We start from the raw sequence: 27,845 nt of genomic DNA, 5'->3' as shown, positions 1-27,845 counted from the left end.
TATGTGGTTTTCCAACAGAAGTGGACTTTTGCTTCCAGCAGGTCAAACATCTACTGCTCCAATAACATACAAATTGTCTGTTAAAGGACCTATTGAACTAGCAACTGAAAATGTACCAAAGCCACTTATTGGATTTATGAGGATTGTTGCTTTGCAATACAAGTAAGACAGTCAGGCATACCAATAATAAGACTTGACGACTATAACTTAGCAACTGACGACAGTGAGGAATAAAGGATGAACGTTTATTTTTAAAGCTTATAAATGAGTTCTTCATCAAGCTCTCGTGAACCTTCACCATCTATGAAACAAACTTTACCAACGATTATGGAGCACCTATTGAATATTTCTTACGAGCTGCACAATGGCAAAGAGCAGTCTCACCAAGGTTAGGTGTTCCACCAGCTCCTGTCAAAAATAGCATTTGGTCAAGTCCTTATATAAGATATGGTCTCCCACTAGGTTTGCTAGCTACAGCAGGAGCAGTTATGATGTTGAAAAGAAATAAAGCAAATGTTATAAATAATACTGAAGTAGCTGAATTTGAACAAACTCCGACACCATCGCCAAAACCAACGCCTTCACAAGCAAAACCTTCAATGACTCCTGAACCTATGGAAGTACAAACTCCTGTTCAAAAGTCAACTCCTAAACCGACTCCAACATTTAAACCAGAACCTACGCCTCAAATAAATCGTAAAACTCCTGCGTTTCCTTACTGAAAAAATAATGTTAGTTTTATTTTATTTGAACATTTTATTTAGAGTAAAATGACGACTAAAGTCACTGAAGCAATGAAACAAAAATTTTTGGTAGAATACATTAAATCAGGAGCGGTTCCAGAAGGTTTTTACGTTCATACTATGAAGGATGGTAGAGTTCAGTTTAGAAAGATAAAGCAACCATTAGATAGAGAAGGTATATTAAGGAAGATTAAACTTCATGAGGACAACATTGCTGAACTTAGGAAGAAGTTAGAAGAGTTGGAGAAAGGAAGAGAGTTATAAAGCAATGAATTCATGAGGTGAAAAAAGAGGTGAGAAAACAGGTGAGATTTCACCACTTCACCTAAATTTATTTTTGCGCTATGTTTTCATACGTGTGAGGGTGGTGATATCATTAATTTTAAGTTTATTTTTATATAATTTTTTATTTTATTTTATATAAATGACGAAAACTATTGAGATAACAAACTACAACGGTCATGAGTTCAAGAATTTGTTCTTCGTTCCTCGTGAAAATACATTCTATCAGATACGAGGGAGAAAGGGTAAAGTTAGTTTGAGCGTTTATGAAGGAATGAAGAATGGAAAGTTTATACAAGCATACGATACAAACGGTAAACGTGTTTCATTAGCTTTGTCAAAACTTACTAACATTTATTTTGACAGTGACTTTGACTCTGACGATTGGAGCGACAGCAGCGATACTGAAGAATATGAACTATTGTGTGAAGCACAGCAATGGGAAGAGTTGCAATACTTTTGTAAGTGAGAACGTTTATTTTTTACAGTAGTGAGGTGAAGTGGTTGGCGGCTTTATAAATATTTAAGGTTAAGTTGGTGTTTGTGTTTGTGTTGTAAAATATACGTTAACGGTTTTGTAAAGTGTCAAATTCACAAGTATTGCGTATGGAGGAACGCAGTGCCACAGTACACGAGATATGTATACTAACTATATCAACCTGAGATACAATTTTGGGCTTGTTATAACTTAATAATACCTTGATTTGACAGAGTCTAAGATGTATCATCGAGGTCTTTGGCATGATTGTTTTAAATCCATTTGAACTTAAAAAATTTTGGCCATCAAAATTGAGACGATTAACATGAATGAAAGCTTCAAGAAATATCTAAAGGGATAAAACTTTCAAAATATTAGTCATATAAAATTTTAGCGGTTGTGAACGCTAAAATTCTCTCAAAATTTTATAAGAATTTATTATGATCGCTATCTTCGTTTATTTGAGTTCATCCATTGTTGTTAACGAGCCTGGTTACTATGAACACGAAATGGAAGATACATTTGCACTTGATTTTAATTTTTCGAATACAGAGCAATATGATTATTTTTTTATTCCCGAAAATGATAAGATTTTGAAAATTGATGGGCAGCCCATGAAACAAATCATTGAAGCTAAGGGAAATCATACAATTAGTCTTATTGGTTACGCACTTCTTTTCAGATATTCTGTCATGCAAATCAGTAAGCATTGTTTCACATTTGATTTTATTTACAAACCAGATGCAGGTGATAAATATATTTACGAACTACCGGATTTAGAAAAGAACAAATCATATTGTTCAATATTTTACAGTAATACTAACATGTCTATTGTAGCAAACATGACAAAAGAGACTAATACAGATCATCGCCTAAATATATATGATGGATACTCGATGAAATCTTTTCATCAGGAAACTCTTACTTCAGATACAGTTTTAAGCAAGAATTACTATACACCATTTCTTATTGTTGAATACATTACGTCAACAGACCCAATAAATCCAGGTAGTAAAGCTGGAGTTACAATATTATCTCCAAAAAGCAATACAAGATTACTATTTTCGCTATCGAACACTTGTCATTACTTCCAAAGCATGGTAGAGCTTGATTTTGGCGCAGGGTATGAAGTTGTTTTTTACCATGGAGATAGAACTCTAAATGTATCACATACATTGAAGGTCTTTCCAGTAATTAAGAACAGATACATTATTTTCTACAACTTTACAGAAGATGTTCAGGCCACGGCTGTTGTTGGAGACACAAAACTTAATTTTCTCGGTGACACCGGAATTGTCGGAGTTTCTTTCTTAGGAACAGGTTATGTTACGATCATGTGTACTTCAAATGCATCACGATTGGTCTATTATACAGTATTCAACAACGTTTCGCTACCTAAATGTGATACTACTTTAACAATCGCAGGAAAACAGAATTACGAAACGAAATTCAGGAAGGGCACAAATGTTTGTGTTTATTCAGTTGTTGGAACAACCCAAATGAAGAATCCTCCGAAGAAATATGAATCATTTTTGACTTCAGGAAAAGAAGTTTCGCCTATTTCTAAGGATAATATCGACAGCTTCCCAGATCCGTGTCAAATGAGTTTCTATGATTCATTAAATGACATTAATTTCCGCTTTTTGTGTTGTGCATGAAAAATAGCGTGACTTCACTTTTGACAAAAAGTGACATTATTTCTGATGGTTTTGTTATTTATTTGTCAGATTTATAAATGGATAATAATGCTGTAAATCAGATATTAATTAAAAATATTTAAGATTTATGTTCGAATTGAAAAGCAAAATGATATTTTTTAATTGAAAAACGTTAATATCTGATATTTTGAAGTTTTTAATATTTGTTAGTATCTTAAATTATTGAATGCATACGTTTTTTATGTTCTCAATTTTAAAAAAAATTGTGAAGAATTTAGTTTTTTGGAGATGGATGTTTAATATTTGTGAGTGAGAATGCAAGCAGGAGTTTGGTACTTTAAGGCTAGGTTGAGATAGATTTCCCATTATATTATCTGTGAATATATTGTTTGAAAATTCAAGATATAAAAATATATTATCAAAAAATTTTATATTTTTAAATACAATAGGGTGGAAATATAGTACAATGAGATAGCAATGATATATTTTATAATGGGAGGTAATCTGAAGATAAGTAGCAAATTTTATGCGATTTTGATTGGGAGTTGGAGGGTGTGAGTACTATAGCATGTAATAGTATCTCACACCCTCCAATTCTTCCTATGGCGCCGAAAAATTTTTGGTGAAATGCGACGACATTTCACCAAAAATTTTCGGCGCCATATAGAGAACTATAGTCTGCGAGGTACTGATTCTATCTATGTACCTCGCAGACCATAGTTCTCAGCCAAAATGGCTAATAATTTGAGAGTCTATATGATAATGGAAAAGTGAAAACATTCAAGTATTTAAGTATTTCTTTAAAATATTAAGTTTTTTATTTTTCCAATAAAATTCTAATATCAAATATTTTTATTTAACGATTAATTTTATTTATATTTTTATAGTTTTTTTTAAGAAAAAATATTGTTAGGGTTTTATGGATTTTCAATTAATATACAAGATAATTCATGAATGTATATATTTCCAAGTTTTTAAGGATGCAACACTTTACATTTGTAAACTGTCAAAAGTGAAGTCACGCTATTTTAAAAGGACAATAAAATGTGATAGATACTGATCTTTTAAGTCATTTATTTTTGTGATTTTAAGAAAATCTGAATGATGATTCTATTTTTTGCAAATTGAGTAAGAAAAGGACTTTTTCTGAAAATTTTTTCTGTAAGTTTTCAATAAAAATTAGTGTACAAACAGTATGGTGGATTTTAAACTAGAAAAATTTTAGTTATGTAAAGATTTATTCAAAAGTGTCATTATTTATCGGAAATGACTTCTGCCAAGCCGGAGATGGCCACTCCTTCTCCAAAGAAAGTCGATCGTCGAACCTCAATGCAGGAGCTTACTCAAGAAGAAATCAGAAAAAAGCAGGCTGCCGATCAGATCTTCAATGGCAAAAAACACAGGCGTGAAAGCTCAGCAAGCAAGATATTCATTGGAGATCACTTAGGACTACTTCATGAAGAAAGTAGCATAAATACAATTCTTAATACGTTCGATCCTCCCGAAGAATTATTCTTTGCTGACCACTGTACGAGGCTAACAAATCGTAATCATATGGAAGATTGCGGTTTTATTATAACTACAAATCATATTTGCATAACAAACACAAGATTAAACGCTTATATAATTCCCGAGCCTGTAGAGATCAAAAACATTGAATTCATTTCTACATCTCTTGAAACAGATAATGCTGTTGTAATTCACTTGCCTGATTACAATTCTGAGCTTGTCATGAGTTCTAATAAAATTGAATTGATGAAAGTACTTATGGAAAGGTATAGATCAATTGCAGCAAAGGATTTAGAAATCAAATTTAATAACGTTATTGAATTTGATGTTGATAATGATACAATATTCGAATTTAATTTTGTACGCGCTAGTGATGGTGTTCGTATGACTTTGTTTATCAAAGCAAAGCCTGGAGCACCTGCGATACCTCCACCTTCACATTAATATTTGAAAGAAAACTAATTTCTTTAAAATTCTTCCATGTTTTTATATGTCTGACCATTGAATTATAAATATGCAAGTTATCTTTTACATTTTCAAATAATAATTTTTTTCAATATATTATTTTAAAAATATTTCTTAAATCTCAGCAACGTTATGTTGTTTCTGATAATGTAGTATGAATGACGTAAATTATTATAACAAAGAGCTTTATTATCAATAAAAGAAAACGAGAAAAGAGTAAAAGTACGTTGAAATAGTAAATAACTATAATGACTAATAGCAATTCCATAATATATCAAATATAAAAAATGATATCGAAATTTTTGGATTAAAGATGAGCATATTCATCACGAACTTTTTCCCTTGAGCAAAATCTAACAATAAGGTCTACTGTAATTGCAACTGCAATTACAACAGAACCAATTATATATCGGTTCATTTGTATTGCATCACCACCAAGTGTTTCAATACACTTTAAATCTGTTTGTCGTGTTACGTGGTCACATGTTGTTTCATTAAGAGCAAGCGATGAAATACATCTATTTTCAGATTCTGTTTTCCCAAAGCAATAAAAGCATGTTTCTTTGTGTTCCATACAAAGCAAGCATGAGCTATTGTAGTTTGAGCAAGTATCTTCTTCGGTCGCGCTCTTTATGAGTGAAATGAGAAAGAACAGCATTGAAAAGTGTCAATTCATCGTTTTTATTCTCTGACTGCTTGCTTTTTTCATTTTTGTGCTTGGCGATAATGTCTTTATGATAAAAAAGAAAATACTCAAGAATGTCCTCCTAAATATATAACAGATGCAAATTTGCAGAAATAAAATTCAATTTTAAAAAACACCGGATACAATACTAGATCTGGATCAGTGCAATTGAATTATCAAATGAAAACTAGGAAAGAATAAGCTTGTGAATAAGAAAATTCATAAAACAAAAAATTAACATCAGGAAATTCTGTTACCGACATCCACTATAAAGGAATTTTGATTTAAATCAACAGAAATGTGTGTAAATTTCGGTATAATTTTTTTTTATTGTTCGTCATCACCCTTGTATCCATGTTAATTCGATAAGATTTTGGAGATTCAAATTTTTGCTATTCAAATATTTGCTATCTTTTTTGGATTATATTAAATTAATTCAGAATAATGCTAATTGTAAGATTGATTGTTAAAAAATCTTTTAGATTTTTCACTATTAGAAGCTTTGAATTTTTTTGGTTGAACATTTTGGAATTCAATCCGAATTGAATATGCATTCAATTCTTTACTTATCTTTTAAAAAATAATAAATTCTGTATTGTAAATACAAATGGTATGATACAAAATTTTCATAACGACTTTTTCAATTTTACCGTAATAATTATTGCTTATTTTTTATTATTTTTGTATATCATAGTTATCACATTAAAAATATTAAAAATTATTAGCAATTGGATCATTTCAGAATTGAATATAGCGTAAAAATTTGATATCTATCATATTATTATATTTATGTAATACTCTTGAATTCAATGAAAATCATTAATTCAGAAACAAACCTTGAATTTACATTCAAAATTGACTAATCAAAAATAATGGAGGAGTGGGAAACTGAATATCTCCTTTCCATTGGTTTCACTGTCCAAAGACTCATTGCCAAGGGTGGATTTGGCATTGTATATCTTGTATATTCAGAGTAATTTCATACAGAATTTGCAATCAAAAGAATTCCAGAAGAGAGATTCATGGAGATAGAGGTCGATATATTGAAATCCCTTGATAATATCAACATATTGAGGCTATATAATACCTTCAGATACAATCATTATGTGTATTTAGTAATGGAATTTTGCCCATCCGATCTTTCAGAACTGATTCGAGATCATGATTTATCAGATTATCAATTACAGAAGTATTGTTGTGATATACTTAAAGCAATTAAAGCATGTCATGACCAGCACATTGCTCATAATGATATCAAGCTATCGAACTTTCTGATAGACCGATATGGCAGACTGAAATGCTGTGATTTCGGTTTATCCGCTGTTTATGATAGTAGCAATCAGAATCTCAATTTCCGCGGAACAATGCTATACATGGCACCAGAAATTTTTAACAGAGGCAAGTATAACCCATTGAAAGCAGATATTTGGTCTATCGGTGTAACATTTTTCATTATGGCCACACATTTCTATCCTTTCTTCGCTATGGAAAAAGAGAATTTTATTCAGATTGTTAAAACAGGAAACTATCCAATGCATGAAATCAAGAATTTGAATCTCCGTAAGGTAATCATTGCATGTCTTCAGTTGAACCCCGACTGCAGACCAACTGTCGACGAATTATTGGGATATGATTTCTTTAAGATTGATTATGGCAGCCCGAATACTGTGTTCAGAGCTTCATTGTTAGCAGTTCCAGGTAAGTCCATAATTAAGCCTGCTTTAAAGAAACTGAACAACCAACTGATTAGGAGCAAGTCAACATTGAGACTTAGAAATATTCCTATCCCTATTCAATGATTGATTCTTCCTCAGAAATTCAAATTTGAAATTTGAATTGGAATGATATGGAAATTCAATTTGATCTTCTTGGATTGTTATTCGAGATATATAATCATGGAATTGTTAAATAAAGATTTATGATTCATTTAAAAAAAATTGGAGAATGAATTTTCAATTCAAGAATATCTAGATATTTGAAATAGAATTCAATGAAATTTGTTATGAGATTGCAGTAATAATGATTAATTTGATCCGTAAGCAAAAAATTAATTTAGAAAATCGATATGAAAATTAAAAAAAAGTAGATTAAGGAAGTTGGATTTAATAATTGATTACTACTCAGAGATATGATTGGAAATAAATGAATGAAACTTGGTTAGCAATGAGAAAAGAAAATGTCTTAATTAGATTGATAGTAAAATGGGAAAAAATGATGAAACATAAACTAGATAGATTATTGGGATATTATTTTAAGAAAAAGATCGAAAAAAAATTGAGAAAAAAAATGTAAAATGAACATTTTCAAGCAAAAAAAGAAATGCATATCAAACAAGAACAAAATTACGGTGACGGCAAAAATTGAAAGAAGCAAAATAGCCGCACAAGAAATTTGAATACTTATGAATTGAATATATTCAATTTTTGAGTTTCTGTCCAATCATGATTAAACTTGAAGAATATAGAATAAATAGTGTTACTCGTTACAATTTATCTATAATTATTGTGGAGTAAAAAGCTATTGATGTGATAGTTGAGCATTTTAATTAGCGGGAATAAATAGATAATTAATCAATAATAAAATTTTCGGCACGGTACTTTTAAATTGAAAGGATTGTAAGAGTATCTGAAAAATAATAATCCGACTTGTTCTTGTTTGCTGTAGTTATATTAATATGCAGCTTTTCATAATTAATAACTCATTTTATTGGATTAATTGAAAATTTTTTCTTGATATTTATAATAGATATATATCATAATTATATATTTTAATACTAATTCATATTTTGTAATAAAATGCTTTTCGATGCTCAGAATAATTTATTCTGAACTTTTCTAAATAAAAAGGATATATTATTAAATACAAACATAATTTAATATCCTAAAAATTCAGAATGTCATCAAAAATTTATTAACATGTTTTTTTTTGTGAATCTTCACAAAACCTCAACGAGGACAGGATTTGACACTAAATTCCCATATTTTCTATTGTTGTTTATTCGTAGATAAAAATGTTTATTAATTTGGTTTCAAAAATGATCTAACGTAAAACTTATAAAAACTATATTTTACCACACCTTTGTTATGCTGTTAAATTTTATATAATATCATAAAATTCAGAGTTATACGGTACTATTCAATTATATTTTTTCAAATTTTACAATGCATGAAAGAGAAGCTGAATTCTTTTTAAAAGAAGGATTAGTTTGCAATGGTGTTATTGCTGAAGGTGGATTTGGGATTGTTTTCAATGTATATAGCCTTCAATATCAAACATACTTTGCATTAAAGAAAATCCCCGAACAACGATTCAATGAAGCTGAAATAGAATGTATGAAGCGGCTTGATCACCCCAATGCATGCAATCTATACAACTACTATAGATTCAATGGATTTGTTTATATGTTACTTGAATATTGTCCAAGTGACCTTTACAATTTAATGAAGTTACACGAGAGTCTAGAAGATGATTTACTTAAAAAATATTGCTATGAGATCCTTGTCTCAATTAAGGCCTGTCATGATCAAAACATTGCCCATTCTGATATCAAGCCATCCAACTTTTTATTGGACAAGTATGGGAGACTCAAGATTTGTGATTTTGGACTTGCTGCAATGTATGAAGATGAAAACATGAGATCCAAAACCTTCAAGGGAACAATGTTATTCATGGCTCCTGAAGTGCTTAATAAAAGGGAATACAATCCTATCAAAGCAGACATATGGTCAATTGGAGTTGCATTCTACTTTTTGGCATCAAATTCTTATCCTTTCGATGCAAAGGATAAACAAACGCTTCTTTATCTCCTTAATTCTGGAATATATCACACTCACTCAATTGATAATAGCCATCTTAGGCAAGTAATTGAAAAATGTCTTAAAATGAATCCTAATGAAAGAGCAACAATTGACGAGTTGTTGAAGATGCCATATTTTGATTCAATGAATAAAAAATCACTTGCTTTTACAAGCAGAGCACGAGCAACTCAGTCTACAAGAGCCCTCATTGTACTTCCCAACTCTGTTATCAATAGACAGAAAAGAATTCAAAGGAATACATCTCTACCATGCACCAGTAGACGCCTTGTTTTATAATATGTTTGTGATCATGATAATAAAAATATATTTTATATAATAGAATTTAAATTAGAAGTAATTTATTATAAGGCTTTAGAAGGAAAAAGTAACAACCTTAGATGTGATAAAATTCTATTATTAAATTGATAAGTTTCTCATTTATTGAAAAATGAGAAAAATGATTGAGGTATTGATAGAGAAATATTTCAGTTTTCCGGTACAGTTTGTGTGTGTTGATGTATTACAGCAGTTGAAAGAGCTCAATGTAGCAAAGAAATGAATTTAGGTTGAAACCAAATATCAATATTACTCAAACCTTAAAGTCAATATTGTTTTTATAGGTTAATTAATTTAGAATCACAAAAGCATCTATTTTGAGCAAAGGGATACTTTTAAATAGGAAGAGTTTATTTGCCAAGTGGAGATAGCCAAATTCAGAAGAGGTTAAAATTAAAAAAAAATTGAGAATATTAAAAATTTGATGCAATGAATGAGAATAGATTATAGAGTAAAAACGATATTAAATTGGCCGAATTTATTTTGAGAAAAAAATTTTATATCACAGTCGATAGTTAATGAAATTTTTTGATAAAAATAACAGTATAATAAATGTTATCCATATAGCAACTTTTATTGAAATTTTTGCACGCGAGTTTTCAAAAATTCCCATATTAAAATTATAATGATAAAGTTATGTGTAATTATAAGTATTACAGATCAATAGCAACGTGCTTTTGATTTTACACTATCTACGGGTTGAAAAATTTGCTGAAAAACGGCCCGAAATTAGATGTGTTGTGTGAATAATATAAAAATGATTAAGTTCAATGTTATCAATTTTTACATATTGCGGCGGTTCATCACAAAACTTTCTAAATATATTTTTTCAATATTCCTCAAAAGTCAATCCCTTTTTATTGAATAATCGTGTAATTTATTGTACACCGTGTGCATTATATCGTTTGGGAAAAGTGCCGGTTGGTCAAACTTATTAAATGTACTATGATTTTTAAACTATACTTGTTTGATTTTTCCATTGTTAACTTTTCTCTTTTGAACAAATTGAAAACTCTGAAATTTTTATTAAAGTATTATTAACAGATGCAATCGACGAAGGAGAGTGAATTTTTTAAAGAACTTGGTATAACCTTCGATAAAGTTATTGGAGAAGGTGGCTATGGTATTCTTTATCTGGTATATCACGAACAATACAAATCATATTTCGCCATGAAGAAGATTCCCGAAAAAAGATTCAACCAAGCCGAAATTGACTGTCTCAAAAACATCGATCACCCAAACATTGTTTCTTTATACAAGTATTATTTCTTTAATGGCTTTGTTTATCTTTTAATGGAATACTGCCCTGTTGACCTTTCAATGATTCTTCAGAAACAATCGGAGCTCGATGAAGAAATTCTTCGCAAGTATGTTCATGATATCTTACTTGCTATTAAGGCTTGTCATGACAGATGTATAGCTCACTCAGATATCAAGCCTTCTAATTTCTTAATCGACAAGTATGGGCGTATCAAAGTATGTGACTTTGGTTTCTCTGACGTTTACGAGAATTGCAGTTGCCAAATGTATTGTGGAACTTTATTATTTATCGCTCCAGAGGTTCTCAAGAAACAAGAATACAATCCAATGAAAGCCGATATCTGGGCACTTGGTGTTACCCTTTATTACATGGCAACAAAGTAATTCCCATTTTACGCAGCAAATCAGAAAGCCCTTCTTGATATAATCGAACAAGAAAGATATTGCTTGAGAAATGTTGAAAACCCACTTCTCAGACAAATTATTGCAAGATGCCTCGAAAAAGATCCATCTAAAAGAGCTGAATGTTCAGAACTCTTAGAGATGCCATATTTCGATGTATTTAAGCAAACTAGCCCTCCAACAAAAAAGAAGATTGGAATTTCAACCAGTGCTTTTGCCTTAAATTACAATCTCACCACAAAGTTCTCAAACTTAAAGATTGAGAGGAACACCATGAACCCATCCAAGGTTAGGATCCTTAGACCTGTTATCCATAACAAATTATAATTATAGAAATTTCATTTTGATTTTTTGTTGCTCGTGTATATCGGCAATGAAATGTACCATGCAAATCATCATGTTTGTAAATATATAACTTATTTTTTATGATTATACAACTTTTTTTTATCAATTGACTTTATACTTCAATTGACAATATCCGCTTTTGATATATAACTCATTGTTGAGGATGGAAATAATTGGATTTAAATTTCGGGCGACAAGGTGATGATGAAATATGGAGAAATTTTTGAGACCAAATATAATTAAAAGGAAAATTAATTAAAAAAGTGATAACTATATGTGAATTATAGAACATGTTAGGGGACCTTTGAATTTAAAAAATTTTGAGAAAAGATAAATTAAAACCAATTAATAAAGCAATAATGAGAGGAAGATCGAGTTTATATAAGATATCAAAAATTGGGATCATTGGAGACATTAGAATCAAAACTATATGATATGACTAGAAATGTTTGATACAATAGATTTAACAAGATAAAATATTGGGAAAAAAACTTTTATCGATTGAAATAGTCACTGAAAAATTGAATGAATAGTTTTGAAATTGTAAAAATTAAAAATACCACTTGATATACTATACTGATTAATATCATATCATGTATACTTTTGAGAGAACCGTTAATCCAAAAATAATTCTCTATATTTTTAATCGATTCAATAAATACATTATTATAAATGCGTTCAAAAATTTTGAATACTTCCAATCTCACAAAAATAAGATTTTTAAAATATACTCTATATTTGAGAAGTAATTCAATTTTAACCAGGCTCAAAATGAAAATATCTTACGGCCATTCATTTTTGAATGTGTATTTCGGTTTTTCTCAAATATCTCAACCCTTATGAAATTTCAATATAATATATTCAATTATTGCTTATCTTAATTTATCTTTGATGTTGAAGACTATTATACATATATCAAATTGACTGTAATAAGTTCAATATAGTTCACAAACTCTCACAAATCTTTGCAACTCAAAATAATTTTGCTCTATTAGATTCTTAATATATATACTAACATTTTTCAATTTTTTAACAAAACTTATCTGTTATTAATTTTCATGAAATATTATCTATCACCTTCATTAATTCACTAGTTCCAAAGTATGACCTTTCATTTTGAATACTATTCAATTTCTGAAACTCAAGAACATCAAATAACGAATATTTCAAAAATTCAATCAATGCTTTTGGACGAGAGAGACTGGTTCGAAAAGGAAGGTATCGAATACATTTCAACAATAGCAGAAGGTGCCTATGGCAAGATCTTTCTCGTCTATTCCAAAAAGCTTCAAGCAAACTTTGCTCTCAAGAAAATCCCAGAAAAAGATTTTAGCGAGAGCGAAGTTGAATTAATGAAGGAATTATCACATCCAAATGTTATAAAGATGATTCAAATATACCGCTTTAGTAGCTATGTTTACTTACTCATGGAATATTGTCCTTTTGATCTCCATAAATTCTTAGAAAAGCACGAACAAGTGAATCCAGATCAGCTTAATAGACTATGTCATGATATTCTAATTTCTATTAAGGCCCTTCATGATCAAAATATTGCTCATTCAGACATCAAGCCATCAAATTTCCTGTTAGATAAGAGTGGTCATGTTAAAGTTTGTGATTTTGGATTCTCATCTAAATATGACGTTAATTCTGAATCGCAAACACATCACGGTACATTATTTTTCATGGCCCCCGAAATATTCAAAAAACAGAAATATAACCCACTCAAAGCCGATATTTGGGCTATAGGTGTGACATTTTATTATATGGCAACTCATTCTTTTCCATTCTTCTCAACAAATATTTTACAGTTCATCAAAATTGTCAACAATGGTTTATATCCACAGTACAAGATCCCCAATATAGCCCTCCAAATGGTCATATCTAGGTGCTTGGAAATAAATCCTGACAACAGACCCACAATTGATGAACTTCTCAGAATGCCATATTTTGAAATTTACAGATCTCAAAGATCGTTCAAGTCTGAATTGCTTCAGAATACTCAGTCCCAAAATGCTATCATTGTTAAACCAGTTTTAACAAGATATCATCAGATCGGATCAGAGCATGTATCTGTTGTTACATATCAAAAGAAGAGGAGTGTATCCAACGCTTTTGATGTTAAGAAGATGATTAGTGGAAAATAATTATTTTGTAATAAATATATTTGCTATTGTTTGTTTAATCAAATGTTTCGTATTTGTTCTTCAGAAATTAATGAATCAAGTTATGAAATATATGTTGTTTGATAAATCAAATGAAATGAAAACAAAATTTGGCATCTCAAAGAAATTACTTTATAAATTGTGATAATGATGCTTCCTTTTAATTGTGCAATAATGCCGGGTAGAATTTTATTGAAATCCGAAATAAATGCAGAGATAGCTTGAATCGGTCTATGTGAGTATGCATTATATTAAATTGCGTCTAAGAAAATAAAGAGTATATGAAAAAGTAAATCTGAAAAAATGAAAATTAATTTCTTGTTTCAGAAAATTATCCATAACCCATATTATATGCAAAGCACAATGAGTTCTATAATATTAAAGCGATTATTCTGTTTTTATACGATAAATTTACAGGTCACGAAAATTTTTCTAATTTATTACTTTTACTAATTGTTATTAATTCTAGAATGGATTTCCTCAGACTGAAATTTCTGTCAATATAATCCATATTCAATTTTTTACATTTTGTCATATCGATATATTTTATTGATTTATGCATATTTAATTGAAAAAATTTTGCGAATTTTCAATTCAAAAGATATAAATTGAAAAGATTGTAAAATACATAAAATATTTTTTGAATATTTTATAAATATAAATATTCATGAACTGCATCGAGATTGATTTTTTTAACAAAGAACGAATTAAATTCGAAAATGTCATTGGTGTCGGTGGTTATGGAGTGCTATACAAGGTGTATTCGGAGCAATACAAAATATTCTTTGCAATGAAAAAAATTCCTGAAAAACTTTTTAACAAATTAGAGGTTGATTGTTTAATATCCATTGATAATCCTAATGTTGTAAATCTCTATAAGTCATATAAATCAAATGGCTTCATTTACTTATTATTGGAATATTGCCCACTTGACTTAGATAGACTGTTGCATGGAAACACACTTTCTAATGAAGAATTGATTAAATATACTTATCAAATGATTCTTGGCATCAAAGCTTGTCACGAAAATAATGTTGCACACGGTGATATTAAGCCATCAAATTTTCTAATTGACAAATATGGAAGGATTAAAGTTTGCGATTTCGGATTATCATCATACTTAAATCAGGAGAGCAGAATGTCAAATTTCAGAGGAACATTATTATTTATTGCTCCAGAAATTCTTAAACAAGAAGAATTTTGTCCTGTAAAGGCAGATATTTGGGCTCTTGGAATAACAATTTACTTAATGGCAACACAAAGATATCCGTACGAAGGCCATACAAGCGAAGAAGTGTTAAAGCAAATAGAATCAAAAAAGATTTCGTTGAAACATATTAAGAACGAAGTTATTAGTAATATAATTAGCAAATGTTTGCAAATCAAGCCCAATAAAAGAGCAACAATAAATGATCTGCATAAAATTATATCTAAGGAACCATGCATAATTAGAAATCCAAGATCAACCAGGAGAGAAAAAGTTTTGAAAAATTTTGTGATTCGCAAGCAATATCATGATGTTTCTTGTTAATATTCATTATAACTATGTTTGTTTTGTTTGAATAATAAAAATTATTATTTGTTTCTTTATTTTTCATTCTCCTGAATTAAATCCTGTGAATATATCTATATGATCAATGAAAATATATATGTGGCATCCCATATTGCTAAGCTGATAATGCATCATGCTGGAATCAGAAAAAATGAAAAGATTTATCATTAATATGAGAAAAAACGGAGCCATTATTATGAAATCCGTTATTTCTCTTGTTTATCTATGTAAGTAATGAAATTCCAACAATGGCTGTATAATTGAGAAGTAAGTAGTATATAATACGGGTTTTGTGACTTTTTTTGTAAACGTAAGAATTCATACAATATCGAGTGATTTTGTATCATTTTTTTTAACATATGAAGTAAAAAATGTATGATTCTTACGGTTTTTATTCTTACGTTTTTGAATAAATCGTGATTTAAAAAATTTTCAAAATTGTAAGACATTTACACTAAACCCATACATAATGAAATAAAAAAAATAAAAAAAATAAAAAAATAAACTTTAAAAATTCATGTCTTACATTTTTGAATAATTTATTTTTTTTAATTTGTATGAAAATGAGTGTCAAGACTAACGACGTTAAAAAATTGGGATTCACAAATGAGGAAATAAAGGATATATTAGAGGAAACGGGTTATGAGGTTAGTAAATATTATTTAAGAAATTGTCAAAAATTCGCGGAGTTTTTAAATGAGTTTGATTATGATGGAAAAATGAATAAAGATGATGTTATAAATTTCTTATATCCCACATCTGAAGAAGAAAAACCTAAAGAACCTGATGTTTTCCCTGAATATTATGAAGAACGGATTAAAGATGATGAATATGATGAAATTGAAAGACTGGAAAAAATAAGAGATGAAATAGATGAAAAAATTAAGGAATTAAGAGAAGTTGAAAAATATAATGAAAATGAAGTAGAGGGTTTAATGAATATCCCAGCTTCAGAATCAGCAGTTCAAAAATCTCATGAAGAAAGATATAAAAATTATGTCTCAGAATCAACACAAAATTTATTAGATGGTGAAATAGATGAAACACTTTCAGAAGAAGGTACTAAATTTATTCGTAAACATAAGTTACAATTTATTGATAATGAAAAATACCCTTGTATCTTACTTTCACCCCTCTCGATTCTGAGAAATTCAAAAAAGCACTTAAAAACGTGACATATGCAACTAAATACGATTAAGAAAGAAGACCATGATATTTACACAAATTATTATTTAAATAAATGCACAGGTGTTGATAAAGTTTTTGATTTATTAGATAAAATATCAAAAGAAACCATTGGAATATAAAATTTTGTGTGATTGTGGTTTCATTATTGAAGATACCAATAATGTTTCATATGAAAGAACAGCACCGAAGGAAGATGAAGTGGAAAGGTCTATACCATTCGTTATTAAGAATATAAAAGATATGAAAACGTATAAGCATTATATTTATTCATTTATTTCAGAAAAAATGGAAGCAACCCATAAAACATCTTCTCATCATTTTATAGCTATTCATACATTCCTTTTCAAAGTTGTGAAATTAAATAAGACAGGAATTAGATTTAATGTATCAGGGTACGCATTCTTGAGTAAATTAAAATGTATTCGTCACGTCGCAGATGATAAAAATTTATGTGTTCTTAATTCATTTTATGGACTTTAGCCCTGGACTTTAAAAAATAAACTTTATTTTTATTTATTTTTTAATTTTTTATTCTTACATAAATGAACAAAAACGGAACAGCTAAAATGAATGATAATCAAATTAGAGCAGAAGGTAGAAGGTTATTTAAACGCTTCTATAACATTCCTGATGGTGTTAATCCTAAAACTCGTAGAAGCTATTTAAATGAAGCAATAGATGCATATGAAGGGTTTGACATTTCATCAGAAAGTGAGAGGTTAGCAAGAATGTTAAACGTTAATATTGATTTTTATTATTGTGACCCTCAACCAGAAGACGTAGACATTAACAAGGTAGACTTTCCATTAGTGGAATCAATAATGATAGATCCAGAATTTGAAACAGTAAATATTTTATTAACACAGAGTCCATGTGGAAAACTTCACGCTGACAGAATTACAGACGTTGAAGCACTCACTGGCTATAAAGTTTGCCCATATTGCAAAGAAGAAGTTTATTCTATCCGTGATGATCCAGAAAGGAAAAACCAAAGAAGATTTTTAAAACATTGTGAGAAATGTAAAGAAAATAATGGAAGATTAATTCAAGACGTTCAATTGCAAAACACACAACAACCATATGCACCACATATCACGAAACAGAAGATATATCAATGGCTATTAGCACATAATTTGCAGGAATATTATAAACCAACAAGATATTATATTACTTTTGACTTCGAAACATTAGAGACTAAAGAAGAACTTCAACTTTCTGAATGTGCAACTTTGAACGCTTACTTAAAACCATTTATGGTATCATCAACTGTCAAATAAAGCCGCAAAGCGGCGAGGTCGTAGACCGTGATAAAACATTTACGAGGAATTTTTGCTTAACATCAAGTGATTCTTTTATTTCTGATTGGATTGAATTTTTATTTTCAACCTGTTCATTAGTTGCTAAATCAAATATTGAACAATATGAAGAATTAATGAATCCGCAAACGGACCAAACGGCGGGGACTTTGTCTCATACATTAAATGAGAAACAAAAGGAAGCAATGAAAGAGCTTTTAGATGAAGAATTTAATAAAGTGAATATCATAGGTTTTAATTCGGGAAAGTTTGATTTAAATTTAATTCTTCGTGATTTAAACACTGCAAAATGGAAAATAAAATCAATGCTGGGTTCATCTTCTCAATTTAAGCAAATCATTGTAAAGAAAACAAACTGTCCATATGAATTAAGATTTATTGACATCAGAAATTATATAGCGGGTGGGACATTAGACCAATTCACTCAAGATTTCGGAAACAATAAATCACGTGTTAAATCCTTTTTCCCTTATCAATTCATCACGTGGGAAAATTACGAAGATGAATTATATAAAAAGGAACCATTCACGAAAGATTCATTTTATTCAGCATTAACTCAAGAAACTATATCAGATAGTGATTATCAAATATATCTCAATGATGCTAAAAATTTTAAGAATAGATTAGAATATTTTATTCATTATTGCAATAAAGACGTTGAAATTATGATTGACCCAATTGATAAAATTATTGAAGAAACATTTGTTTATAAAATTGACATGCTTCATAATCTTTCTTTATCATCGAATGCATCAATGATTCGTTACGCTTTAGCATATAAAGACTTTAATCCTAACGAAAAATATCCAGAAGAAGAAAATGTGGAATCAAGTTTTGAATTAACGAAAAAGTATTGGAAATATAAAATTGAATCATATAAGAAACAAGATGAAAAAGCAGAAAGGGATACTAAAAATAATGTTTCAATGGATGACTATCAATACTATCACGATTTAATCCTTTCATCTAAATGCAAAATGTGTGGTAAAGCGTTTACATATGCTAATAAACCAACATTGGATAGAATCGATAATGAAAAACCACATACCAAAGAAAATTGTCAGTTAATGTGTTGTTATTGCAATGTCGTAAAATCAAATAAAGATGAAGATGTTCAACGTTTAAGAATCAATTTAAGAAATTATACATTAAAAAATAATTTACCAATGACTTTAGATTCAGTTGAAGCTTATCACATTCTCCGTAATGGAATTACTGGTGGTTTATCAAATGTTCAACATAGAGTAAATCTTAAAGGAATCACGCACATTAATAAAATTTCATATAATCCAGAAACTAAAACTGTATCAAATGAGGACACCACCAATATCATGACTCATTTTGTTGGTGTTGATTTTAATTCATTATATCCTTCATCATTTTCATCTAATCCTCATGATTTCATTCAATATACTAACCATAAAATGTATATGCCGGGAAGATTGAATGGTGTTATCATTTGTGATACAGCAACAAAGAAAGCAAAAGCACTGGGAATAATTAGAAAGAAAAATACTTTATTCGTGGCTGAAGTAAAGGGTCACATTGATGAAAAATACATTAATGATTACATAAACTTTTTACCGATAATAAGAAACTTAGATATTATCACAGATGAAAAAACAATTGGCGGTTTTATGTATAATTACATGAAATCAAACAATCTACCAGTTGACCAGAAACAGAGGAAATTAACTCAATTAGCATCAACACACAACCAATATCAACCATTTTCTTCTTATTATCTTTGGTATCTAATAGACAGATTTCATTTTATCATTGATGATATTCAATCAATTTTAACATTTACGAAAAACACTTGCTTTAATGAATTTGCGAACGAATTTATGAACGAAAGACAAAAGGCTGAATTAGAAGGAAATAAAGGAAAAAGTTTATTTTGCAAGATTTCACTTAATGGATCATATGGTTACGATGCAATGAATACACAAAATTACGCAAAGACTAAAATAATGAATGCACAGAAGGCACGCGTTGCATGTATGTCAAATAAGTTTAAAAACATAAGAGAAATAGGTGAAGATACGTATCAAGTGATGCTTAAAGATAGATTTTATAGATGTGATACATGTTTACAAGAGGCATTCTTCACTTTAGATAACGCAAAATACTGGTATTTGGTTTTCATTTATGATTTTATGTATAAATGCATGAATGTTAATCGTTTTCATTTCATTGAAGGTGATACTGATTCATCTTATTGGGCAATCGCTGGCGACCCAAATCTTCCTAACACTCAAGCATTTCAAGCAATTGTTACTGATAAACAATTTTATGATAAAAACATTTACAAATTCGCACCTTTTGATTTCTTTTGTTTTAATGAGAAATTTAAACCTAAATTAAAGAATAAAGCTGAAGAAAAAGCACATGAGAAGAAGTTATTGGGTTTAGCAATTGAGAAACAAGGTGATAACATGGTTGCTTTATGCCCCAAGTGTTATACATCATTCAACGGTTCAATTGAGAAGGAAATAAAGGAAAAAGTTTATTTTGCAAGATTTCACTTAATGGATCATATGGTTACGATGCAATGAATACACAAAATTACGCAAAGACTAAAATAATGAATGCACAGAAGGCACGCGTTGCATGTATGTCAAATAAGTTTAAAAACATAAGAGAAATAGGTGAAGATACGTATCAAGTGATGCTTAAAGATAGATTTTATAGATGTGATACATGTTTACAAGAGGCATTCTTCACTTTAGATAATGCTAAATACTGGTATTTGGTTTTCATTTATGATTTTATGTATAAATGCATGGATGTTAATCGTTTTCATTTCATTGAAGGTGATACTGATTCATCTTATTGGGCAATCGCTGGCGATCCAAGTCTTCCTAACACTCAAGCATTTCAAGCAATTGTTACTGATAAACAATTTTATGATAAAAACATTTACAAATTCGCACCTTTTGATTTCTTCTGTTTTGATGAGAAATTTAAACCTAAATTAAAGAATAAAGCTGAAGAAAAAGCACATGAGAAGAAGTTATTGGGTTTAGCAATTGAGAAACAAGGTGATAACATGGTTGCTTTATGCCCCAAGTGTTATACATCATTCAACGGTTCAATTGATGGAAGTGATTTTAAAAAGATTGCACAAAAAATGAAAGGAGTTAGTTTACGACAAAATAAACAATTAACACCTAAAAATTATTTGGATATAATAAATGATAAAGTGATATTTGATGGTCAGAATATTAATTTACAACTTAAAAATGGGTCAATGACTCGCTTAACAATTGGTAAGACTGCATTAACAGGAGCACACACTAAGGCTGTGTGTTGTGAAAATGGATGTTGTATGCCATTTATTTAATAAAATGCCACAGAAGAGACAAAAGGAACCGTTAATGATGTTTTTGATACTATGATTCAAAGAGGTGGGCACCCTTAAAACATTTATTTTATTTTTATATAAATGGATAACTCAGATTTAGAAAATTTAATTGATGATTTAGTACTTAATCAAAAATTTCTTAGTTATTATGAATTAAAATCATATCTCCAAAAATATAATAATAATATAACGGGTGATGATATGGGATATTATTATCCATATTATAAAAATGAAATTTTGAAATATCATGATAAAATAATTTCTAAAATTAAAGACAAAATTAAAAATAATGAATATACAAAGGGAAAAACTAAATCACAACTGAAACAATTGAAAGATTTTAAAAATAAAGTATTAACAAAAGAAGATATTGATGAATTATATAAATTATATAATCCTGAGCCGCAAAAACCAAAGCAAAAGGAGCAAAAACAAAAGGTGCAAAACACCCAGGTCCTTCAGACCATAAATGAAGCACAAGCTTTAATTTATGATTCATTAGTTAAACCATATTCAGCCCGACTTTTAAATGAAGATCAACTTTTGGAATTCATCCTTCAACATAAACTCGAAGCGGGAAAGTATATTAAACCTTTATATACAGCATATTTAAAACAAATGAATAGAATACATCCAGAATTAATGAAGGAAGGAAGGAATTCCAAAACTTCATCATCCAAAATCAAAGCAGATAAAATTAAACCACTTGCAACACTAAAACCACCTCCTCCTTCAGTTAATCCTTCATCATTCACTTTATTATATCCATTTCAAACATTAAAGAAACAAAAAGATTTTAAAAAGGATTTCAAGATATTAAATAAACCAATTGACCCAAAAATTCAACCGTTAAAGGAAAAATTTAGTCGCCCTTCATTTGCACCATATCCATATTCATATGAAATCGATCATTTAGAATATTCAAAAGGAAAAGTTACTTATTTATTTGCCATTAACATTAACACTAGATATTTATATTGCATTCCAGTGAAAGGGAAAACAGAACAGGAAACAAGAAGAGCTATTCAATACTTACTAGATCATGAAAGAGTAGATAATATAAGGGGTGATGGTGATAAAGGATTTCAGGCAGCTATAGCTCATTATTTCCCACAAATTAATTTTTACTTTTCATCCTCTCCATATACGTTTCATAATAAAATAGTTGATGCGGTAATGAGAACTCTTAGAGATGCGTTAGGGGTTAACGGTCAGATATACTGGGATGGAAATCATGACTCCATCATACAACAGTTAGTATATTATTACAATAATACATGGCATAGAACAATAAACATGAAACCGGTGGAAATGAAAAATGATATTTCAAAAGAATGGGAATATATTAGAAAGCAAATGGAAAGGTTGAATGATGTTAAACGTGAACAAATTAATTCGGGGCTCATGAATTTTAAACAAGGGGATAAAGTTTTGATTCATCTCGATTATGGAAAAACTGATAAATCAATGACAAAAAGAAGACGAAGATTTGACACAATAGCTGAATTTGTTAGATATATTAACGGCAATGCATTAGTTGAGGTTAACAATAAATTAATAGAAATTCCGATTTATTTTATTACTCCATTATATTTAAATAATATTTAATTTTTTTTATTTCGTAAGAAATGAGTGACAACGAAGCATCCAAGAGTCCAGACAATGAATATAAAAAGAAACTAAACAGAATTAAATCAAAAATATGCTATTACAAAAAGAAGCCACAATGCGGTGGGGTTGAAAACGATAAAGAGAGGAAAGAAATAATCGAAAAATTAGAAACTTACCGTTCAATCCTTAAACTGAGTGAAGCAAAAATAAAAGAATTTAATAGAATAAATAAATTGATTGGAAGAGATGAATTTAATAAAGATGAATTTTTAAACTCAATCCAAATTTAATTTTTATTCCTCTTCGACAACATCTCTCTTTCCATCATTACTGCATAACCACATTTTCTCAATTTTAGTGGTTTGTTATTTTTAACATGTTCTTGCATCATTTTTATCATTTCCTCCCTTGTTATGATTCGTGGTAAATTTTGAGCTTGTGGGGTATTCATTTATGATAAAATAAAAATTTGTTATCACTTATTTTATCGTTAATGTTTTTAGGTTATTCAATAATTAATTATTGAATGACTGGGAAATAAATTTACGTCAAATATGCAATTTATAAAATCTTATGTCGACAGGCTACGTAGCACAGTGGTCTAAGGTGGTGTTATGGGGGTTAGGGTCTGTGGTTCGAACCGCGACAGCGCCGTATTTTCTTATTTTCTTTGTTTGTCTTGTTTGTCGTGAATAAAAAGTGTCATAAAAGTGCTCTATCTTCCACGGGAATAAATAAAAAATTTACTTTATTTCTTCTTTATTTCTTCTTTATTTCTTTGTTCCCGTGGAAGAAGGGTTTTGCTGTTTTTTCTCAGCCAAAATCAATGATTTTTTCATTTTTGGAATCCTTAGCGAATGAGGAATCTTTTCTCTCGTGGAAGCTTTGAACAAAAATATATTTAGTTCATCATTGAACTCTATACCATGCGAATACAGTCATAAATGGTGGCATGTAATCTTTACTTTGTCCCGTTGTTTGTGTATATCCTGAAACGAAATGTGTATGGTTTCCTTCTCCCTGAGTGTCACTCCAGTAACAATTTATGGCAAACTTAACGTTGTCTTTAACATCATATCCTTTACCTTTTGTCATTCCTGACCAATCCCAATATCTATGCTTATGCCAACCCGCTTGAGATGTACTTAAATCTATGTAGTGACTGTGTGCAGGTAAATTTTCACCTGTAATCGTTTTACTTCCCCCTGTTTCCTTTGAAGAGTTTGCACAATACAAAAACCTGTCGACTATTTGTTCCCATGCACCAACACCAAACATTGCTTGAGGACCTCTCACATCCATAGATGTATAAATAGAACCTACTGGGTTCATTAAATCAAACATATGAGATAATATAGGATTGTCTCTTTTGAACTTAAAATATAGTGTAACTATTTCTGGTTTCTTCTGGTTTGTGTCAGAATATTTTTTATAATATAATCTTATGTTTTCGGGGTAGGTAAAGTCTTGACTATAATATTTATTTCTGTCATCTTCATAATAGTATACTATTCTCGTTTTTTCTATTGCATTATATCTTTTATATCTATAATATTCTAAATATAATGTTTGCTTTTTTGGGTCTACATGTGCGTCAACACCATAGTCATAATAATACGGTGCTGGAGCTACGTTAGACAATGTCATATCTGTCATATCTGTCATTTCATAAACTCTTAAATATTTCTTTTGTTCGTCTCCATATAAGTTTAAGTAGCAGTTGTTGTCTAATGGAACTTTAACTTGTGTACCATCATTCTTTATATAGCCTACATACATTTCATTGTTATTTTTCGGAATGAGTTTATACCGTATACCATTTTTTAAGGAGTGTACAAACTCCCATCTAAAATATTTATTTTCTTCATAGACGGAAAAGTCACCAACAATAGTTTCAATATTTTTAGTTGTTCCTATCAAACTTTGGTATATTTCATTCACATATGTTTTATTTGCTTTCTTCTCAAACTCATCGTTAACATAAGTTTTATCTGCTTTAAGGTCTAAACATTCTGAAACCCATCCTGTATCAGCTTTAGTTTTAAGAATCTTCGATGTCCGTCCATGATACCATTCAACCCTTTCTATAATTTCATTATCTTTTTCATTAACATATTCCTTATCTGCTTTCTTCATTAACTCACTATCCACAAGTCCCTTATCTGCCTTCTTCATTAACTCACTATCCACAAGTCCCTTATCTGCCTTCTTCATTAACTCACTATCCACATATTCCTTATCTGCTTTCTTCATTAATGCACTATCCACATATTCCTTATCTGCCTTCTTCATTAACTCACTATCCACATATTCCTTATCTGCCTTCTTCATTATGTTATTTAGGAAACCTTCTATGAATTCCTCATTTAAATTAAATCTTCCAATCTTCAAAACTTTAGGAAATGCATTTAATGCGTAATATCTCTGTTCTTCTGGTGGAATTGATGTTATATCATCCGTTATTCCTTTAATTTTTGAATTCATAAATAAAATTTCTTTTATATTTGATATCACTGCACCACCTTTGCAAACGAATTCGAAATGGTCATTTTTCAATACTATCTCCAAATCTCCATATTTCAACCTTTGCGTTTGTTCTGCCGTCTTTGAATTATATGCATATGTGGCGTAAGTAATGGTCTGTGCCTTAAGTTGCTGTGGTTGCTGTTGTTTAATCATTTATTATGATTTAAAAATAAATATTTAATCTGTTATCTCATCAGCTATTTTTTCTATTTGAAATTGCCATAATATTTCATTCATAAATTCTAAATCACAATCAAATAGGTCAGTTATTCTAAATTTAATATTTGATAAATCTTTTGAATGAAGAATAAATGAATTCCCGGATAATTGAAACGGATATGATAAAGAAAATGTGTTTAAGTTGATGGATAAAATGTTTTGTATTGATGGGTAAGAGTTAGGGTCTAATGTTTGATGTGAAAATCTCATTGGGGTATTAACTTTATCACATTTGATTAAAATGAAATTGGAACCAGTGTCAGAATACAAAACATCCCCAACATCTTTTTCAAAATTTAATATCCCCAACAATGAACGAAGATGAGGAGTACAAAATTTAATTTTCAGCGGAAATTTAATAAGGTTATTTATTTCATCAAGTTCAAAAAGTTTATCAGGTTTTGATTTAAAATTTTCTTCATACCATACGATAAATGATTCATTTAAATAACTTAAAATTGTGTTAATATCCCATTTCGTTATCACATTATTTATATACATATCATACGTTTTTTCAAGGTCATCTTTAATAAATGATATATAATCTGAAGGGTCTAAAAGAATGGGATTAAATTTACCACTCACAGAAACGAGAGTAACATTATAAATTCCGCTAACTGTTAAATTTAATTCACAACTATTATTCGAAATAATATTGATAATTGATATTTTTTATTACGATTAAAAATATGGTAAAGCGTTATTTTCCAGTGATAAATAAAACTAGAATAAGATTACCTCAAGAATTCATAAATTCAACGAATAAGAAATTCATTCATGTTATAAATTTCAGTGTTTTCAGAAAATATGAGTCAATGTCATATTCATCATCGGGTTATATTTCACTTCATTCAAATTTAGTTCAATCAAACCCATATAATGACCATTTCATAAGATTTTCAGATGGTATTAAAAATGTAATTGATAGATTAAAATATGAACAGATTGACAATATCGAATTTTTGGAATTTTGGTTTAAATATCCTGATGGAAAAAAGATTGAAGTTAAAGATAAAGCTGATACTATAACAAAAACAATTACAATGACCGATCCAGATAGTGGAGAACAAAAAGAAATAAAACAAACGATAGAAACTGGTGAAAGGTCAATTATTATTGATTATGATTCAAAGGATTATTATTCAATAATGTTAATGCTTGAATATTAAATAGCCTTAACAAAGAATTTTTCAAGTGATATTTTATATTCATCAACTATTTTATTATAAATATCATTATATGTTAAATGAAGTTCAGTTGTTGTTCCATTCTTTGATATCTTAATTGTGCTAATATCCTTTATAGGATTTATTTTTGCAACTGTTCCGCAGCATGAAACCTCATCATCTATGAAAAATTGAATCTTAACGTCTGAATCTTGAACATCACAAAGAATGGCGATAATGTGAATTAATGATTCATAAGGTAAAATAATTAAACCGGATTGATCAATTAAATTTATTATTGAATCATAATTATCAGTTATTATATCACGGTAAATTTTCATTAATTCAGAATTAATGTCTATTTTATATGGCGCATTGCGACTGGAATCGTATATTCCTGGGTTCTCGATGTTTGATGAAAGAGGTGGGGGGTATGTTGGATAAGTGGGGATTTCAACGGGTTCTTTACCGGGTTCAGATAAAATGATTGGGTCTCCATTCTCATGGTTTTCTTCATTCTCCTCATTCTTCGGTAAGTCACGAGTTAATAAATTTGGTTGAGTTGCTGACCTTGTTAATTCAGGGCTAACATTAACTTTAACATTTTGAATAATTCGTGATTTATCATCATTTACGTTATAACCAACCGTAATCTCTGCTTTTGCGTTAGTGTTCTTTTGACTTGTGAAACGTCTTCTCATTTATAATTGAATAAAAAAGAAAAATATATTTAAAGTTTTATTTAGTTGTTACGGTAATATCCCAAGGTTCATCA

At 29.5% G+C, this 27,845-nt stretch overlaps 12 protein-coding genes and 3 pseudogenes across 15 annotated transcripts, besides 4 other annotated features; 12 read left to right on the top strand and 3 right to left on the bottom strand.

Annotated features, from left to right (window-relative positions):
* Positions 1 to 1,676: part of a mobile genetic element that runs on past the window's edge.
* TVAGG3_1055320 lies at positions 394 to 722 on the top strand (annotated as a pseudogene). Its single transcript has one exon. A coding segment is annotated over exon 1 (329 nt).
* Positions 991 to 1,676: a terminal%2Cinverted (terminal inverted repeat of Maverick-1A transposon ID:TVAGG3_1055310).
* Positions 1,677 to 1,943: 267 nt separating this feature from the next.
* Positions 1,944 to 3,161, top strand: TVAGG3_1055300 (uncharacterized protein; the record flags this gene model as incomplete). Its single annotated transcript, XM_001295932.1, has 1 exon — positions 1,944 to 3,161. One exon carries the CDS (start codon positions 1,944 to 1,946, stop codon positions 3,159 to 3,161), a length of 1,218 nt encoding a protein of 405 aa, XP_001295933.1.
* A 1,266-nt stretch (positions 3,162 to 4,427) lies between these two features.
* TVAGG3_1055290 (motor protein) lies at positions 4,428 to 5,191 on the top strand (the record flags this gene model as incomplete). Its single annotated transcript, XM_001312707.1, has 1 exon — positions 4,428 to 5,114. The coding sequence occupies one exon, from the start codon at positions 4,428 to 4,430 to the stop codon at positions 5,112 to 5,114; it is 687 nt and encodes a 228-aa protein (XP_001312708.1).
* A 251-nt stretch (positions 5,192 to 5,442) lies between these two features.
* Positions 5,443 to 5,793, bottom strand: TVAGG3_1055280 (uncharacterized protein; the record flags this gene model as incomplete). The annotated part of the gene is made up of 1 exon (XM_051255859.1): positions 5,443 to 5,793. The coding sequence occupies one exon, from the start codon at positions 5,791 to 5,793 to the stop codon at positions 5,443 to 5,445; it is 351 nt and encodes a 116-aa protein (XP_051081433.1).
* A 1,145-nt stretch (positions 5,794 to 6,938) lies between these two features.
* Positions 6,939 to 7,619, top strand: TVAGG3_1055270 (MAP kinase kinase kinase protein; the record flags this gene model as incomplete). Its single annotated transcript, XM_001312706.1, has 1 exon — positions 6,939 to 7,619. The coding sequence occupies one exon, from the start codon at positions 6,939 to 6,941 to the stop codon at positions 7,617 to 7,619; it is 681 nt and encodes a 226-aa protein (XP_001312707.1).
* A 1,277-nt stretch (positions 7,620 to 8,896) lies between these two features.
* Positions 8,897 to 10,199, top strand: TVAGG3_1055260 (protein serine/threonine kinase protein; the record flags this gene model as incomplete). Its single annotated transcript, XM_001312705.2, has 1 exon — positions 8,982 to 9,914. The coding sequence occupies one exon, from the start codon at positions 8,982 to 8,984 to the stop codon at positions 9,912 to 9,914; it is 933 nt and encodes a 310-aa protein (XP_001312706.1).
* Positions 10,200 to 10,946: 747 nt separating this feature from the next.
* Positions 10,947 to 12,074, top strand: TVAGG3_1055250 (protein serine/threonine kinase protein; the record flags this gene model as incomplete). Its single annotated transcript, XM_001312704.1, has 1 exon — positions 10,998 to 11,597. The coding sequence occupies one exon, from the start codon at positions 10,998 to 11,000 to the stop codon at positions 11,595 to 11,597; it is 600 nt and encodes a 199-aa protein (XP_001312705.1).
* Positions 12,075 to 13,064: 990 nt separating this feature from the next.
* Positions 13,065 to 14,533, top strand: TVAGG3_1055240 (protein serine/threonine kinase protein; the record flags this gene model as incomplete). Its single annotated transcript, XM_001312703.1, has 1 exon — positions 13,142 to 14,107. The coding sequence occupies one exon, from the start codon at positions 13,142 to 13,144 to the stop codon at positions 14,105 to 14,107; it is 966 nt and encodes a 321-aa protein (XP_001312704.1).
* A 154-nt stretch (positions 14,534 to 14,687) lies between these two features.
* On the top strand, positions 14,688 to 15,781 carry TVAGG3_1055230 (protein serine/threonine kinase protein; the record flags this gene model as incomplete). Its single annotated transcript, XM_001312702.1, has 1 exon — positions 14,793 to 15,656. One exon carries the CDS (start codon positions 14,793 to 14,795, stop codon positions 15,654 to 15,656), a length of 864 nt encoding a protein of 287 aa, XP_001312703.1.
* A 362-nt stretch (positions 15,782 to 16,143) lies between these two features.
* Positions 16,144 to 16,667: a mobile genetic element.
* A 740-nt stretch (positions 16,668 to 17,407) lies between these two features.
* TVAGG3_1055210 (uncharacterized protein) lies at positions 17,408 to 18,142 on the top strand (the record flags this gene model as incomplete). Its single annotated transcript, XM_051255858.1, has 1 exon — positions 17,408 to 18,142. The coding sequence occupies one exon, from the start codon at positions 17,408 to 17,410 to the stop codon at positions 18,140 to 18,142; it is 735 nt and encodes a 244-aa protein (XP_051081432.1).
* Positions 18,143 to 18,297: 155 nt separating this feature from the next.
* TVAGG3_1055200 lies at positions 18,298 to 19,549 on the top strand (annotated as a pseudogene). Its single transcript has one exon. A coding segment is annotated over exon 1 (1,252 nt).
* A 281-nt stretch (positions 19,550 to 19,830) lies between these two features.
* On the top strand, positions 19,831 to 20,739 carry TVAGG3_1055190 (DNA/RNA polymerases family; the record flags this gene model as incomplete). Its single annotated transcript, XM_051255857.1, has 1 exon — positions 19,831 to 20,739. The coding sequence occupies one exon, from the start codon at positions 19,831 to 19,833 to the stop codon at positions 20,737 to 20,739; it is 909 nt and encodes a 302-aa protein (XP_051081431.1).
* A 1,679-nt stretch (positions 20,740 to 22,418) lies between these two features.
* Positions 22,419 to 27,845: part of a mobile genetic element that runs on past the window's edge.
* Positions 23,177 to 23,449, top strand: TVAGG3_1055180 (uncharacterized protein; the record flags this gene model as incomplete). The annotated part of the gene is made up of 1 exon (XM_051255856.1): positions 23,177 to 23,449. The coding sequence occupies one exon, from the start codon at positions 23,177 to 23,179 to the stop codon at positions 23,447 to 23,449; it is 273 nt and encodes a 90-aa protein (XP_051081430.1).
* Positions 25,084 to 25,838, bottom strand: TVAGG3_1055170 (annotated as a pseudogene). The gene has a single exon. A coding segment is annotated over exon 1 (755 nt).
* Positions 27,070 to 27,771, bottom strand: TVAGG3_1055160 (uncharacterized protein; the record flags this gene model as incomplete). Its single annotated transcript, XM_001321123.1, has 1 exon — positions 27,070 to 27,771. One exon carries the CDS (start codon positions 27,769 to 27,771, stop codon positions 27,070 to 27,072), a length of 702 nt encoding a protein of 233 aa, XP_001321158.1.

The sequence above is a fragment of the Trichomonas vaginalis genome, chromosome I, assembly GCF_026262505.1.
Source record: "Trichomonas vaginalis G3 chromosome I, whole genome shotgun sequence".
NCBI classification, from domain to species: Eukaryota; Parabasalia; order Trichomonadida; family Trichomonadidae; genus Trichomonas; species Trichomonas vaginalis.
Note: the sequence above shows the minus strand (reverse complement) of the source record. Positions and strands in the feature narration are given on the sequence as shown.